This window comes from Chinchilla lanigera, unplaced genomic scaffold (genome assembly GCF_000276665.1).
Source record: "Chinchilla lanigera isolate Chin_1 unplaced genomic scaffold, ChiLan1.0 scaffold00021, whole genome shotgun sequence".
NCBI lineage: Eukaryota > Metazoa > Chordata > Mammalia > Rodentia > Chinchillidae > Chinchilla > Chinchilla lanigera.
In genome coordinates this window covers 671,610-688,148 of record NW_004955422.1, presented here as the reverse complement: position 1 = coordinate 688,148, position 16,539 = coordinate 671,610, and the positions used below count along the sequence as shown (strand labels likewise).

Below are 16,539 nucleotides of genomic sequence, written 5' to 3'. Positions count from 1 at the left end.
TTCGGAATGTGATGCAACCACTGTGGAAATCAGTGTGGAGATTCCTCAAAAAACTAGGACCAGAGGTCCCATTCCACCCAGCTGTCCCCTTCTTGGAATCTTCCTGAAAGAATGAAAACCATCGTGTCACAGTGATATATGCACACCCACCTTTACAGCGGCACCGTTTGTAACAGCTAATCTTAGAAACAGCCCAAATGCCTACCAACCAATGAGTGGATAAAGAAGATACTTTTTTTTATACAACAGAGTACTACTCTGCCATGAAAGCCATTTCTAGCTAAATGGACACACCTTGAGATCACTTTTTTTTTGGTACTGGGAATCAAACTCACGACCTCACGCTTGCCAGGCAGGCGCTGTGCCACTGCGCTGTGTCCCTGGTGCTTGAGATCACTCTTAAGTGAAATCAATCGGACACACACGTGTAAATGCTGCACGGTTTCTCTGGTGTGAGAAACTGAAAGTGTAATTAAGGACCAACACGTATTAACAGGCACTGTGAAATAGGAAGACAATGTTCAAATGCGGAGGGGACCACGGGACGGGCGGGCGGGGGAGGGGAGAAGGGCAGAGTAAAAAGGAGAAAAGGAAAAATGGAAAGCAGCTTTCTTAAATGGAGAGGGAAGGAGGGGCTGGGAATGGGAAAAAAACCACCCAAGTTATACCAGGAACAGGCGCAGACCCCCAGATTCCCTGTGAGGAATGCAATCACTGTGTGCACTGCAGACGTGCGGATAAAATCGGACTGGGAGAAAAAGCACGCCAGCCGACGGCGACGGCCTCGGCGGGTCTGCAGGGCGGTCACGGCGGTGCGGATTCGCACAGCGGTGTGCGGGCCTGCATGAGGGGCTTGGCGGGGCACAGCCGCTGCCGCACTCGGGTCTGCTCATCCAGATGCCAGAGGCCAGCCTGGCAGCCTGGCAGCCTGGGCTCTGAGCACAAAGGCCTTTGTCACGCAGGTCACTGTGCGATGAAGTAGCCACAAAGGGCTTCTTTCTCCTGCAGCGCTGTGGGAAGCGCTTCCCACTCAAGAGCAGCTTAAAGCTAACAGCCACTCGAAGCGACTGCAGCTGCTCAGAATGCCGGCAGTGACGAACCAGCGCTGTCACCCAGACAGAATCGCACACCGAGGTCCCTCAGCTCTGCCTCAGCGCTGCGGCATGCTTGTGTCATAAATACATGTGACATATTTTTAGGTCTCCTCATAAGCTGTGGGAAACCCCTGAATATGTAAGGTGAGTCTGTTTGAGTGGCTGGGGCGCAGCTCGCTGGTGGAGTCTGCTCGGTATACCCGGGGCCCTCCCTGGCTTCCATCCTAGCACTCAACCATAGCCAGGCATCATGGCCCACACCTATTATCCCACAGCACTTGGGAGGCTGAGGCAGGAGGATGCCCAAGTTCAAAGTTTTAGACCTTGCCTCAAAATACCAAAATAAGAACTATTATTCAAACAACTAGGATAATTCTCTTAGTAGGTCCTATTTATTTATTTGGAGGAGGTCTGCATGTTTTTTTTCTTTTCAATGTCAGAGTCTCTATGTAGCTCAGGCTAGGGTCAAACTCACGGAGATCCTCTTGCCTCAGCCTCCCTAGTTGCTGGGATGACAGCTGTGCGCCACCACGCCCAGCCTAGACCCTAGCTGGCGCTGGAACAGGATCATGCAAATGGCTCCAGGTTAGTCTAGTGACTGCCTCTGCCACTGCTTACGCCTCTACCAGGTGCGGGTGTGATTAAAGGGTGCCTTCATTAGCAGTTAAAGGGCAAACTGCAGGAGCTAAGCTGGGATCCCACAGGCATTACTTAGGAAGACAAAAAGAGAAGCCAGGCATGGTGGTGCAGACCTGTGCTCTCAGTGCTCTGAGAGGCTGAGGCAGGAGGATCCCAAGTTTGAACCTGGCCTGGGCAGTTTAGTGGCACGCTGCCACAAGGCGGGGATGGGCCAGGGGAGGGCACAGCAAGCCAAGCCCGAGATGCGAGGGGAGCGGCAGTACCTCCTTCTGCAGCGAGCACCAGCAGTGGATCCAGGACGTGTAGACTGGGGAGTAGGGGGGGCACCCACCAGCAAGCCTGCGAGAGAGAGATGGCTGCTTGCGTCCGTGGCGACCCGGGGCCGGCCCGCCCGATGACCCCGATGACACTGTGACAACATGCGGCCCTGCCGCCACGGGCGCTGAGGGAGTTTTAGTTCTACTTTCTTTTTAGCCCTACTAAAACAAATTATGCTGGAGGAGGCGGAGATCAAACACCTCAGGGGGATCCCCTGCGCATCTACATTTCTCGTCACAAGGACGACGTCGCTCCTTCCCATAGTGACGCTGCTCATCGGCGGACAAGGGACACTCGAGCACAGCAGCGACAGGAGACTTAAAAACTGCCTGCTGCTGGCACAGCGCCAACTGCTGGAGCGGGTCTGACACCACGGGCTGCACTCCTGCTCCGCGTCCCTGCCGCCACCTGCTCTAGCAAAGCCCGGGGACACGAGCAAGTGCCGGTGTCACTCTGCCTCCAACCGGTGTCACTCTGCCTCCAACCGCACCCTGCAATCGGAGGCGGCGGGAAGCGGCGTGGCGGCCAAGCGGCCCAACTCACGCCGCCGCCTCACTTCCTGTCCCAGGACAGACGGTGGCCTCACTTTAGGAACTCACTTTGTCCCTGAAGGAAATCAAGGACAGGTCACCCCTCAACGCCCGACGCACCTGCCACACTCACGGGAACGCGCACACTGCAGTGCGTAGTGATCCTGCCCCTTCTCACGTGAGACCTACGCTACTGGCGACCGCATATGAACTTGAGAAGCGTACGGGGCCCTTGAGACGCCGTCCGCGCCCACTCTTCCGCAAGAGCCACGCAGCTGCTGTGTGCGAGCAGCGGCCAGGGCTGCCGCAGGGGCTCTGCAGAGGGAGCACCCACCACCTGGGGCCTTCTGGGCTGGCAGGGGAGAAGCCAGAGCCCGGGCTACTACGGCTCAGGCCGGGCAGGACGCTGCTGGCCCTGGGCGGCCCCAGCCTGCGCCCGAAGGAGAGGAGCGGAGGACTCACCCGCAGTTGTTGACGGCCATGAGGTTGGACACAAGCACGAAGGGGTAGGTGAGCATGCTGGCGAAGAACTGGGAGCAGAGACTGTGGTTAGAGGCCGCCCCGCCACCCAGCCCAGCGACCCAGGCAACCGCGCCGCCTGCGCCGTCAGCGCTTTCGGTCAGCGCTGCGGCCGAGCGCGGGGCCTTGGCACCAAGCCACATTCCCGGGCCTTTTTAAATTATTTTCTCCAGCTCTTTTTAACATTTTATTTTGAGATGGGGCCTTGCCAACCTGACGAGGCTGACGCCAATCTGCAATCCCACTCGGCCTCCCAGGCAGAAGGGGCTGAAGGCCTGCACCTGGCCTTCCTCTGCCATGTTAACAAAGGGCAGGCGTTTCGCCCAACCGGAACCCCGTCCTCGTTCAATTGAAACTGAGCCACATCACAGAGGGTAGCAAGTAAACACAACCACTAGAGAGAAAGCTTTCAAAACACACTGTAAGAAAATAGGAGCATGCTGGGCGTGGTGGCGCACGCCTGTAATCCCAGCACTCGGAAGGCTGAGGCAGGAGGATCACTGCGAGTTTGAGGCCAGCCTGGGCTACAAAGTGAGCTCAAGGCCAGCCTGAACTGCATAGTGCAACCCTGTCTCAAAAACACAAACAAACAAACAAAAAGAAAATAGGAGCATTCTTCCAGAGACGATGGAAATTACTTTAAAAGCCACTGACTAGCTGGGCACGGTGGGGTGTGCCTGTCTTCCCAGGGACTCAAACCTGCCACCCTCCTGCCTCAGCCTCCCTAAGAGTACAAGCATGCACCATACCTGGCTACAGGCCAGACTTAAAAGAAAAAAACAACCATTCTTAGAAGGTTAGGAAAATTGTAAAAACTCACTCCTGTGACAGCTTGGGAATAACTCTTCATTTCATTCATGGTGGAAACCTGAAATAAGAAAACAGCCTCTGTCAGAATGAGTCAAAAAATTAAGTCAATATTAGCCCCCACAGGCACAGCAAGATATTTTATTTCTAAATTGTGTTTCTCTGACAGCTTTTTTTTTGAGACAGGGTCTTCCTATGAGTTCAGGATAGCCTCGAACTCTCAGCAATCTTCCTGCCTCAGCCTCCTGCGTGCCAGTATTACAGGTCTGAGCCACCATGCCCAGCTCCTGAAAATCAATTTGGAAGATTAAATATAAAATGCTAGTCATGAGCATAAAAAACCAGCAATCAAAATGATCAACTTGATTTACAACTGATGAATTTGTATTGCACTGGAACGGTTTAGGAACAAATGTGACAGCCTCAATATTTCAAAAATGAAGATGAGATTGATAGCACGTGTTAAAACATTAATAAGACATTTCCGCATCCTGAGTGTGTGGCCTGCAAAGCTCTGCCCACGGCGTGTCCGTGCGCAGCTTCCCAGCTCTGCATGGGGCCAGGTGAGCACGCACCCAGGCTGTGCCGTGCAGCTGTCTGCTGTGAAGACGCCGCCACAAAGCAGAGGGGAGAGCCACTTCCGGAAAGGCTGGCTCCCAACACCTCCCAGATCTGCGGGAGCCTGAGCGTCCCCTTAGTACCCTGGTCACACGGATGTAGGGGTTAGACCTAGGGTGCCCCCATAGTCTCTGGCCTTCAAAGGTGGGGCCCTGGGTGGCGACCTGCGGGTGGGGATGACACCCGCCAGGGCACGGGTCAGGCCACAGCGGGGTGCTGGACCGGAGGGCGGGGTGCCGGGCAACGCCCGGGCCCGTTCCCTTGCAACTCCTCCTCTCCCTGCTCCCCCGTCCCCGAGCTGAGCAGCTTGTCCTGCGCCCGGCCCCTCTGCTCCTGCCTGCCAGGCACCAGCGGAGCGTAGAATGAAAACACGGGCCCAGGCAACCCTCCTCCCCTTCGCCGGGCAACAGGCACTTTGTCCCAGCGATGGAAGAGTGAGGAGGACAAGAGACCCCCACACAGGGCATGAAGCAGCCCTCTGCCTCACTGCGCGCTCTGACTCGGCTATCGATAAAGGAACGCTCTCGGTAAGGCCTGGGACGGCTCAGTCCCCAGGCGCTCCGTCACCCCTCAGGGCCTCCACAGGTCACCTCTCTGCAGTCAGCGGAGATGATCTCCCTCGCCTTGAAAATGCGACCCATCATTTCACCCCCAACCACGTCCCGGCAGGCAAGGCGGCCCGACACCGGAGGCCCACGCCCACACCGGCCCTTCGCGCGCCGCACCTACCCCACTGTCCAGGGCGTAGGTATTGACGAGGTAGGCCAGCGAGTTACAGAGCCACAGAGAAATGATGTCCCCCAGCAGGCGAGGAATCAGACCTCTAGTGAAGAGACAATGAAGGTAACCAAGCAGCGTCACCAGCGAAAGGCGATCCACCCACACACACCCTCAAAGCGCTCGATTTGGAAACGTCCTCCGGGACCCGACAGATGTCCAGCCCTGCATCCACGTCTCACCCCAGCTTCTCAAGGCTGGGGTGGCGTCGGATGGCTTCTGCGCCCACTCTGAAAACACAGTAGGCCACGCCCTCCCAACTACTCAGGGCTTGCGCTGCTCTTATTCACTCCCAGCAGCGAGGCCCAAGATTTGGAAGGTGCTTTGTAGAAAACACTTAAATATAGCATTACTAAACTACTTGATACTGAAAGTGGCAGGTCAGAAGATACAGAGGGTTCAAACAGAAACGAGGGGCATCAAAAACATGTTTCCCAGTCAGGCATGATGGTGCACATTGTAATCCCTCCACTTAGGGAGGCTGAGGCAGGAGGATTGCAAGTTTCAATCATACCCGGACAATCTAGTGAGAATGTCTCAGAAATGAAAAAATTACAAAGGGCTGGGAGGTAGCTCAAACCCCTGGGTTTGAGCCATAGTGGGGAAAACAAAACAAACACATTTCTAGAGATGGGGAGCAGACGGAGTCATGGGAAGAGCAGTGGGAGTCCACCCCACCCCCGGTACGCAAGAGGCAGCAATGAGTGCTGTGTCCCATTCTGGACCAGAGACTGAATCCAAGGCCTCGACACCGAACCGCATCTCCAGCCCATTTTTTCTTTAACTTTGAGACAGCTGCCAAACTGCCCAGGCTGGGTTTGAACTTTCGATCCTCCTGCCTCACGCCCCCCCGAGTGCTGAGGTTACAGGTGCCGCCACACCAGGCTTTTTTAAGTCTCTAAAAACAAGACGACTGCCAGTCATCCTGCAGATGGCCCCGAGTATCTACGACACTCAAACCAAGTGAAGTGGGCTGAGGGTGGGGCCTGGTGGAGCGCGTGCAACTCCCAGCACCAGAGGAAAACGTGGAAGCACTGTGAAGTAAACGGGACCGTGGGGTTAGTAACGCCACGCGTTGGCATTTGCACGTCTAGGGACAGAACCTATGGCCCCACACGTGCTATGCAAGCCCTCTACCATGAAGCTACACCCAGCCCTTTGTCTTTCTTCTTTTCAAACACAGTCTCTCTAGGCCAGCCTCAAACTAGCAACCTCCTGCCTCAGCCTCCTGAGTAAATGGGTTTATACAAGTGTGCCGCCACATGCAGCTTCCAAGGTTCTGTTCACAGAATGAGTATAATTGACTAAGTTTTTCCGAACTAAAACTTTGTTTTCTTAGGATACGGAAAATAAGGACTGGCGATATAGCTCAGCAGCGCAGCGCCTGCTGGTAAGCACGAGGTCCTGAGTTTGATTCTCAGTACAAAAAAAAAAAAAAAGAGCAGGATAAGAAAAATATATGAAGATGATTTTTCTATGTTTCAAAAATTAATTTTCCCCATTAACTGAATATATACCTCTGAGGCAGGAAGATTGTAAGTTTCAATCATATCTGGACAATTTAGCAAGAATGTCTCAAAAATGAAAAAATTACAAAGGGCTAGGAGGTAGTTCAAACCTCTGGGTTTGAGCCACAGTAGGGAAAACAATTTTATTTGATTGTTTTTTAAATTTTGAGACAGGGTCTAAGTTACCTAGACTTGCCTTGAACTTGCAATTCTCCTGCCTCAGCCTCCCGAGTAGCTGGGGCAACAGGTGCGTACCACCGCACCTGGCTAGAGGTGTGAGATTTTTACAACAAGGAATTTAAGCCAGAAGGGACCTAAAAGGAGCGTAACATAAAGTAAACCCAGGGAGTACATTTTCCCTGGGGGTTAAATGAACACTGCCCGCCCTTATTTTCAGAAAAGCTTTTCCACTCACACAAAAACCACACACAAAGAACCGTCTACTCACGCGAAGAATCCCAGGATGCCCTCTTCTCGGTAGATGGTCACTACAGAGTCACAGAGCCCGCTGCGGACACAGGGGAGGGGACGGGCGGATGCTGAGCTCACACAGGCTGTGCGAGAGCCCCCACGCCTGCCGGCTGCACTCTGGCTCTACACAGGGAGACGCCACTGCTGAGGGTGCAGAGGGTGCACGGTCAGAGCTCGAGCTCCACCTTCCCCTCCTGCGGGCTTGGCTGGGCACCCCAACTCCTGGGGCTGATTCTGCCTGTTCCCCGGCCTTCCACGTGCAGCAAAGCTCAACACCGCAGAGCTGTGCTGGAAGGGCCAGGAATCACACAAACGGAGACCACTGCGGCTTCAGGAGCGCTCCTGAGCGCTGAACGCACTCACCAGTACTTGGATTCTCTTCCTATGAACTGCACCATCGATCTCAGAGTGATGACTGTAGAATACAGAGAAAAGACTCGTACAAACAGGATGGCAAAGACAGCCTCAAAAAAAAAAGGCATTTCCACCTAAGGAAACTGCTATCTGCAAAAACTGGAGAAAAGCTGGGCATGGTAGCGCACGCCTGTAATCCCAGCACTCAGGAGGCCAAGGCAGGACCTCCAGTTTGAGCCCAGCATGGCACCTTAGCAAGATTCTATCTAAAAATGTAAACAAGGGGTGGGGATATAGCTCAGTGCAAAGGCCCCGGGTTCAATTCGCAGTGCCAGCAAAAATGGCACTTCATCAACTCCCGGGCCAGCCTGTCTGCACAGCCAGGAGAGACGAAGCTGCCTGAGGATGAGTGGCGGACGTCAGGCGCCAAAGGCAAACGTACCGTGGAAGGGGTGCGTGATGAGGGTAGCAGCGGAGCGAGCAATCATCTCTCGAGTTGTCTAGAAACAGGGAATAAACACACTTCAACTCGTGACCAGGAACGTGGCAGTGCTCCAGCGCCCGGAGCCCGTGGACTGGCTGGACGGGGTCTGCTGACACTCGGCCACAGGCCCCGAGCCTGTCCCTCCCAGCGGCTCTCTCAAAGGTTTCCGGCCTCAGCTCCACACATCTGAACAAAGCCGGGAAACGAGGTGGCACCCGCGGGGGCACGGCCGGCACTGGGGGCAGTTTCTGAGCACACGCGCTCTGCACCCTGCTCCGTGCCCTCGGGAGGCTGCGGCCCTGGCACGGGAAGATGAGGGGGAGGCAGCCTGCGCTCCCCAGCCGCTCTGCTCTGCCTGCCTAGGCGTCTTCCTCCCCAGAGTCACGTCAGGAGGTGGGCAGTCACCTCAGCTCGGAGGTAGATCTGGGGCTGAGGCAGGATGACTGCTTCAAGTTTGAGGCCAGCATGGGCTAGAGTGAGTTCAGGACCAGCCTGGACTACTCAGTGAAACCCTGTCTCAAAAAACTACAAAAAAAAGCTCTTTTTGTTTTTTGGTACTGGGAATCGAACCCTGAGCCCTGCACTTGTCAGGCAGGCGCTGCGCCGCTGAACTACATTCAGACCAGTTTTTCTTTTTCTTAAGCCAGGTGTGGTGGCACATATTTACGATCCCAGCACTCAGGAGGCTAAGGCAGGAGGACCGCTTCAAGTTCGAGGCCAGAATGGGCTACATAGTGAGCTCAAGGCCAGTCTGAACTGCACAGAAAAACAAACCAAACAAACCACCACCAACTTTCTTGGTATAGGTCTGTAACACTGACTACAGTGCAGGAATGATGTGTGTACACACAGCGTGGTGGGGCCCCAGCACTTCGCTGCACAGCATAGCCTGTGCTGGGTGAACGCCCACACGCCATCTCGGTGAGAAGTCTGCCAGGGACAGAGCGCAGAGGGGATGCCTGCCGGGACTGCGCCGGAGCCGGGGCCGTCAGGAGCCTGCTGTTGCTGTTGTTTTGCCTGCTGCTGCTTCGCACACACTGGCAGTACACAATGCATACATTCGTTGTGGGGAGTGGCGTATGTACACATGTACACACGTACGCACACGCACGCACACACAGCATCTTAACCCTGCTCACACACGTACTCCTCCTCCCTCTGGAAAGCCCAATTTAAGTCGAAGGCTCACTTTTCTCTGGGGACAGACAGGGAAGCACCGCCTTGTAACCCTGAATCCGCAGAGGCCGCAGAGCTCAGGATCAGGCAGAGAGCAAGGCAGAAACTTCGTCTCTCACCTCTTTGATAACTTGGTCAAAGGAAGGCGAGCCTTCTTTTTGTACACTTCCAGGTCCAGACTCCTGGAAATCAAAATCAGAGAAAAAACCGAAGAATGAGATGCCTCCCCTCATAAGAGACCCCATCAAAACCTGGGCAACCAAATGCACAGACGCTTCCCCGAAGTACAGATGGCCAACAGACACGTGAAAAACATGTTCACCATAGCTGGCCATCAGATAGGTGCAAATTAAAACAACACTGAGCTTCCATCTCACTCCAAAGACGGGCATCATCAGGAAATCTAGTAATAACAAATGTGGGTGAAGCCACAGGAAAAAGGAACCCTTTCTACGCTGTTGGTGGGAGTGTGAACCAGTACAGCCACGATGGAGATCAACATGGAGACCCCTCAGAACACTGTAACTAGCCAGGTGTGGTAGCACACGCGTATAGTTCCACTACTTGGGAGGCTGAGACAGGAGGATCACCGTGAGTTCAAGGCCAGTCTGAACTACCAACCTGTCTCAGAAAAACAAACAAAACCAAAAAACCCCAAAACTAGAAATTACATTTGACCCAGTTATTCCCCTTCTAGCAATCATCTCGAGTTAAGGGCATCATATTACTGTGATAAATCCATAAAAAGCCTATATGCCCGTCAAGAGACGGATAAGGAAAATGCGGTACTTACATACAATGTAGTACTACTCTGTCATAAAGGATAAACTTGAGTCATTTGTAGGAAAAGATGCACTGTGTGACTAAAACGATAAGTGAAATAAATGAGACACACAAGCTTAGGCATTGCATTTTTTTTCCTGAGACAAGGCCTTGCTATATAGTCCAGGCTGGCCTCCAACTTGTGCCTCAACCTCCTGAGGCCTAGGGTTTTTTTTTTTTTGGTCTTTTTGAGACAGGGTCTCTCTATGCAGTTCAGGCTGGCCTTGAGCTCACCTTGTAGCCCAGGCTGGTCTCAAACTCACAACGATTCTCCTGCCTTCTGAGTGCTGGGATTATAGGTGTGCACCACCACGCTAGCTGCAGGGTTTCTTATATGAGAAATCCAAAATATAAAGAAAGAGAAAAATAAAAGATAAACCTGAAGTTCAAGAAGATTTGAAGAGATCTTCAAATGGGAAGGGGAACAAGAGATGGAGTGGGAACAGAACAGAAAGAAGTGAAAAGAGATTTAAAAAAGACCAGAACGTAAAAATGGAAATAGGGCTTCTGGAAATGGGAAGGGAATCGAGAGCTGGCGGGAGCGAGGAGGGTGGGGGCGGGGGATGGAAACGAGCAAGGGCGTTACACACATGGACCAACTCCCCGCAGTAAATGCAGTCACTACGTGCTGTAAGATGTACTAATAAAAAACTAAAAAGACTCAAAAAAAAAAAAAAAATCAGAAGGTAGGAATTTGGGGAAAAAAAAGAAAAAAATAATTCTGCCAGGTTTTTGTTTTATGTAGCCCAGGCTGGCCTTGAACTTGTAGTCATCCTCCTGCCTCAGCCTCCCAAGTACTGGGATCACAAGTACCCACCCGCATGCCCAGCAGTCAGTTTTATTTTTTATTTACTTATTTTTTTGGGGTGGTGGAAGTTGTCTTACTTATTTTTTAATTAAGTTTATTGGCACATTCTAGGTATATGAAATGATCATATTCCTCATAGAGACTTTGTACCTGCACAGGACTGTAACTTGACTCTTTTTTTTCCCATTCTCCTCCTTCCCTGGCCCCTTTTCCCCTTATTTACAAAAGCTTCTTTCCATTTTTCCTTCTTTTCTTGTTTTTTCCTCTTCCTTCCCTCCTCACTCCCCGCAGTTCCTCTTCCCATTTGAAAATGTTCATGTTTCACAACAGTACACGTCTTGGTCCTTACTTACACTTTCGGTTTCTCACACCACAGAAGCCATGCAGTATTTACATGTATGTGTCCAATTTATTTCACCTCGGAGTGTGGTCTCAAAGTGCATCCATTTAGCTAGAAATGTTTCAGGTTTATCCTTTACGGCAGAGCAGTACTTCACTGTATAAAAAACCGTATCTTCTTTTTTTTTTTTTTTTTTGGTTTTTCTCCGGTACCGGGAACCGAACTCACGACCTTGCGCTTGCCAGGCAGGCGCTTTTGCCGCTGAGCTAAATCCCCAGCCCAAAACCGTATCTTCTTTACCCAGTCACTGGCTGATGACATTTGGGCTGTGTCCAAGATTTGGCTATTTATAAACTGTGCCGCTATAAACGTGGGTGTGCATGTATTGTTGTGATATGATGCTTTTCGTTCTCTCAAGAAGATTCCAAGAAGGGGAACAGCTGGGTGGAATGGGACCTCTAGTCCTAGTTTTTTGAGGAATCTCCACACCGATTTCCACAGGGGTTGCTCCAGTCAGCACTCCCACCAACAGTGGAGAGGGTTCCTTTTCCCCCACAGCCCACCAGCATTTGTTACTGGCTGGTATCTTGATGATAGCCTTTCTTTCTGGGGTGAGATGGAATCTCAGTGTTTTAATTTGCATCTCTCGAATGACCAGGGATGTTGAACATTTTTTCATACATTTATTTCCAGCTGTGTTTTAAATAGAGCCGCTCCAGCTCTCGGCCCTGCCCCAGCCAGCACTGGCTGCGACGGAACAAGAGGCCGCAGATCTCTCCTAGAGGCCCAGCCCTAACCGCATGCAAGGGGCCTGCCGGAGCACGGCACTCAGCCTCAACGTACCTCGGGCTTGTCACCATCCTGGTAATGCTACGGAGGAAACAGAGAAAGTGCATTAGGTCTGTTCACGTGTCATGTGAGGGAAGACAAGATGACAGCTTACTGGCACAGAATAAAACAGCGGGCATTTTTGTTTTGTTTTTCTGCAAGTCTTCAATCAGTTTCTACTGCTAATTAATCAACCGGAAATAAATATCTCCAAGATGATCTTGTTGCAAACTTTAACATACTGGTGGTCAGCTGGAGGAACAAAAGAAGTGTTCATGAAAACTCTTATTTATAACAAAGGAAGTCAGGCCTGGTGGCACAGGCCTGGGAGCCTTGCATTCTGCGAGGCTGAGGCAGGAGGATTGCAAATTTATGTCCAACCTGGGCAATTTACACAGTCCTCGCCTCAAAAGAAAAAAGCAAAAAAAAGGGCTGGGGACATAGCTCACTGTGCAGCCTCTGGCTCAGTCCCCAGTAACACAAAGAAAATCAATCAATGACGATTTTTCCTCTTCTTTTTTTGTCTTTTTGAGACAGGGTCTCACTATGTAGTTATGGTTAGCCTTGAACTCACTTTGTAGCTCAGGCTGGTCTCAAACTCATAGCGATCCACCTGCCTCAGCCTTCCAAGTGCTGGAATTACAGGTGTAAGCCACCACGCCCAGCAATTTTTCCTCTTCTGCAGAAGAGAATATGAATAGAGCCAAAAGCCAGAGTATACTGGGAGAAGAAACACTAGATATTTTAGAAGTAGAAAGCAGACTGGGAGAAAATACAACAATCAGACAACTGAGCCCCTTATTACACGACACTTTTATTACTTTCTAGTTGTACTAGATCAAAAAAAAGACAACACTTTTTTTTGTTGCAGTTTTTTTGAGACAGGGTCTCCCTATGTAGCCCAAGCTGGCCTTGAACTTGCAATCCTCCTGCCTCAGTCTCCCAGTGCTGGGACTACAGATGTGGCACCACCACGCCTGGCTACAGTACCTTCTTCTGTAAAAAGAACTGATATTTAAAAAATCACAGGGATACAGCTCAGGGGCACAACATTTGCGTAGCATGCAAGAGGCCCCAGTTTCCTTCCCCAGCAATGCACACACACAACTACACAATCACAGGCAAGAGAAATGTTAAGATTTGGCAAAGTGCTACCTTTTGGCTATATTTCAGGTCTATGGCTACAATTAATTCTAGTAGTTTCAGGTCTTTCTGACTTACACTGTGATAAGTGCAACTGAGAAACCAGAACAATCAAAGTACCACCAGCTTTACCGTCAGAAATAAAAGGAACCTGGCACCGCCAGGGATATAGCTCAGTGGCGTAAGTGCCAGCCTGACAAGTGCAAGGTCCTGAGTTCAATTTCCAGTACCAAAAAATAAAAATAAAAGGAATCTGGCAAAACCGAAGAATCACTAGCAAACAAGGAACTGTGTCTGTGATGCTCCCATGCGTACTCTGTGGAGGGACAATCCATGTTTCGTCTGTGTCGGCCTCTGCCACACCCAGACTGCCGGTGGCTTTGGGAGGAAGAGGCCTTGAATAAGGACATGAAGTCTGACACAGGTCCCGCCACCCTGCACCAAGCGCATCCATGGGGGCACCGCCTCCCGCAGGCCACCTGTGCCTTTCTAGGTCCTCTGCTCCTCACCGGGCTTCTCTCCCTGTCCGGCCCATCCCTGACGGTGCACACGATCCTTGTGACCCCTCCCAGGCCCTCCACGGCACCGGGGACTTGGGGGCACCACCGCCCAGGCCCTCCCACTGGCTTTGTCCGTGGCAGGACGTGCCTGCGAATGGGCAGAGAAGCAGAAGAGCCATCGGCTGCCACCCTCACCTGCCTCCTCTCCAACCTCCATCGGGGAGGCACCTGGGCCCATGGCTCCTGTCTGTGCACAGGGGACCCGGCCCAGCCCAGCTTAGCACACGAGGGCCCTGTGACCACGGTGTCCCAGGCAGCCTCAGTGGCACAGCAGTGGCAGACCACTCAGGGGCTCGGGTGCGGCACAGAGCTGGGAGACCAGGAGACCCAGGAGGTGGCAGGCGGCGCGCGCGCGCACACACGCGCGCACACACACACACGCGCACACACACACACACGCACACACACACACACACACACACACGCACACACACACACACGCACACGCGCGCGGTAAGCCCAGGCATGGGGCTTGGCCTACTGGCATTAGGACCTGAGACCTGACGCTGGCTGGGCGGAAGCAGATGCTCTGCCTTAGCCAGCAGGGCCAGGAACAGACGCTGAGGTCGGGGCTCAGCCCTGCACTGATGTTTAAACACTTTCTGGGCTGGAGGTAGAGCTCACAGGCAAAGCCCAGCTGAACACATGGGAGGCCTAGGCTCCACTCCCAGCACCAGAAGGAAAAAAAATTACGAAACATCTCTCACGTATCAAAAAAATGTAAAAGTTCACCTACACCCCCACCACCAAGGGACACGCCCTGCAAACGGGCACTGCTCCTGCAGGGAGGTGCGCTGCCCGGCCTGGCCCAGCCCAGCCCAGCCCCTCCACACCTCTGCCCTTCAGGGCTCAAGGTCTCCGCCTTCTTACCATCCACAGGGACGGCCACACCCAGTCCTCCTCTGGTCCTTCCCTGCCCCAAAGCAACCACTGTCCTGCACTGGCTACGATTTGACCAGGCCTTACCTTTCACACATACACAAAACAGAGCACAGAACACCGGCGTCCAGCATTGTAAATAATTAATAGGCAACGACCCACACAGGCCAAGAAGAGCACTGCCGCTCCCAGCTGCTCCATCCTCTCCTCCATAAATAACCACTCCCCTGACTTGTACACTTATGTCTTCTTTTTCTGGGAGCTGGGGGGGTACTGAAGACTAAATCTACACTGAGATAAATTCTCTGCCCTTTTTATTTTTTTTGGTTTTTTTTTGGTTTTTCTCCGGTACCGGGAACCGAACTCACGACCTTGCACTTGCCAGGCAGGCGCTTTTGCCGCTGAGCTAAATCCCCAGCCCCTCTCTGCCCTTTTAAAAATTTTTTGAGACAGGGTCTTGTTGAGTGGCGAGGTTGTCCGAGCTGGGCTGCAACTTGCAATCATCGTGCCTCAGCCTTCCAGAGTGCTGGGGTGGATTACAGGCATGCACCACCTAAAATTCTTTCTTTAAAAAATAGTCTTTAATAGAAAATGTGTCATTAAGATCACACTAGGTACCAGGTGTGGCGGTGCACATCTGTAGCCCCAGTACTTGGGAGGCTGAGGCCAGAGGGTAACTCTGAATTTGAGGCCGACCTGGACTACACAGTGAGTTCAATGACAGCCTGAACTGTACAGTGAAACCTTGTCTCAAAACAAGAAACAAAAACTGCTCTTAATCAGTAAAATGAACTAAACATAAAAGGCAGCCAAAATCCAAGGAAGATGAGCTGCTGTTCTCCTACCTGTAAGACTCTACCGTGGACCACAGTTCCAAGGACGCCCGAGCACAGTCTGGGCGTTAAGCCGGTGAACAGCCCGCGCTTCCCATCGATGCTCGCAATGTGATGAGCTAGGAACCAAGGCAGAGACTTCAGCGCCGGGCAGAGAGTGGCTGTATGAACGTCAAGGCGCCCTCACTTTTTTCGGTAGCCCCTGCCTGCCCGTCCGCAACATCATCTGACTGTGAACACATCCAAGACACTCACCGTAACTGAAGAGACCTGGAAGCTGACACACTTGCCGCCCAAAAATATTCCGTCCTACTTTTGGAGGAAGAGGCTCGTATCCCACCTTTAAAAACAAGGGAAAACCTTAACACTGAGCGTTCCCACGAATACCCTGGCGGCAGGCCTTAAATAAACACAAGTACAAACGCAATTTATGTCTTCCGGTGGAGAACTAAAGTACCACCCTGTTCGGTTTCTGTTCTGTCAAACTGATTAAGTCTGGGTTCAATAAACTCTAGTCCAAAGTGCACGAAGCAGGCTAATATTTTCTTTATAACTGAAAATAGCGTAAGGAAACTTCTGTTAGGAACATTTTACTGGGGAAGCTCAAAAAATAGTTTCAGAAGAAAACCTAGGGCACTTTTAATGTTTGAACAAGACAAGATGCCTACCCTGACAGCATCAGTTGGTTAGACAGAAACATTCAAAGGCCAAATGTAGATGTAGCCGGGAAATTCACTTAGGAAATGACCACAAGCTTGGTTCCTGTTAGATGAACTGAGCGTCATTAACAATTTAATAAATGCCGTTTTATAAACTAACGATTACCACTGTATTTGTGCAGTCTATTCAGAATTTGTGACGTACTAGGGTATTTGAGGGACCCACCGCTGCAGGACACAGTTTTGACTCTGCATTCCTGTGACCTCTGAATCTATTCTATTAAATAACTTCTGTCTGCTATCATGGAACTATTTTTAAAGCTGAGTATTTGGGAATTTCACCAAAACCCACACATTTGACAGCACCCCAGT

The 16,539-nt window shown here is 51.8% G+C and overlaps 1 protein-coding gene across 1 annotated transcript in view; it reads right to left on the bottom strand.

The window, feature by feature from the left end:
• Mtch2 (mitochondrial carrier 2) overlaps positions 1–15,848 on the bottom strand; it is a gene marked incomplete at its 5' end in the record, with an annotated part of 18,689 nt that extends 2,841 nt beyond the window's left edge. The window contains 11 exon segments of the mRNA XM_013514048.1: positions 1,997–2,072; positions 3,044–3,111; positions 3,921–3,968; positions 5,255–5,348; positions 7,259–7,318; positions 7,645–7,696; positions 8,078–8,135; positions 9,415–9,477; positions 12,109–12,135; positions 15,521–15,627; positions 15,764–15,848. Coding sequence (XP_013369502.1) covers positions 1,997–2,072; positions 3,044–3,111; positions 3,921–3,968; positions 5,255–5,348; positions 7,259–7,318; positions 7,645–7,696; positions 8,078–8,135; positions 9,415–9,477; positions 12,109–12,135; positions 15,521–15,627; positions 15,764–15,848 — 738 coding nt within the window.
• Between the last annotated feature and the right edge of the window lie 691 nt (positions 15,849–16,539).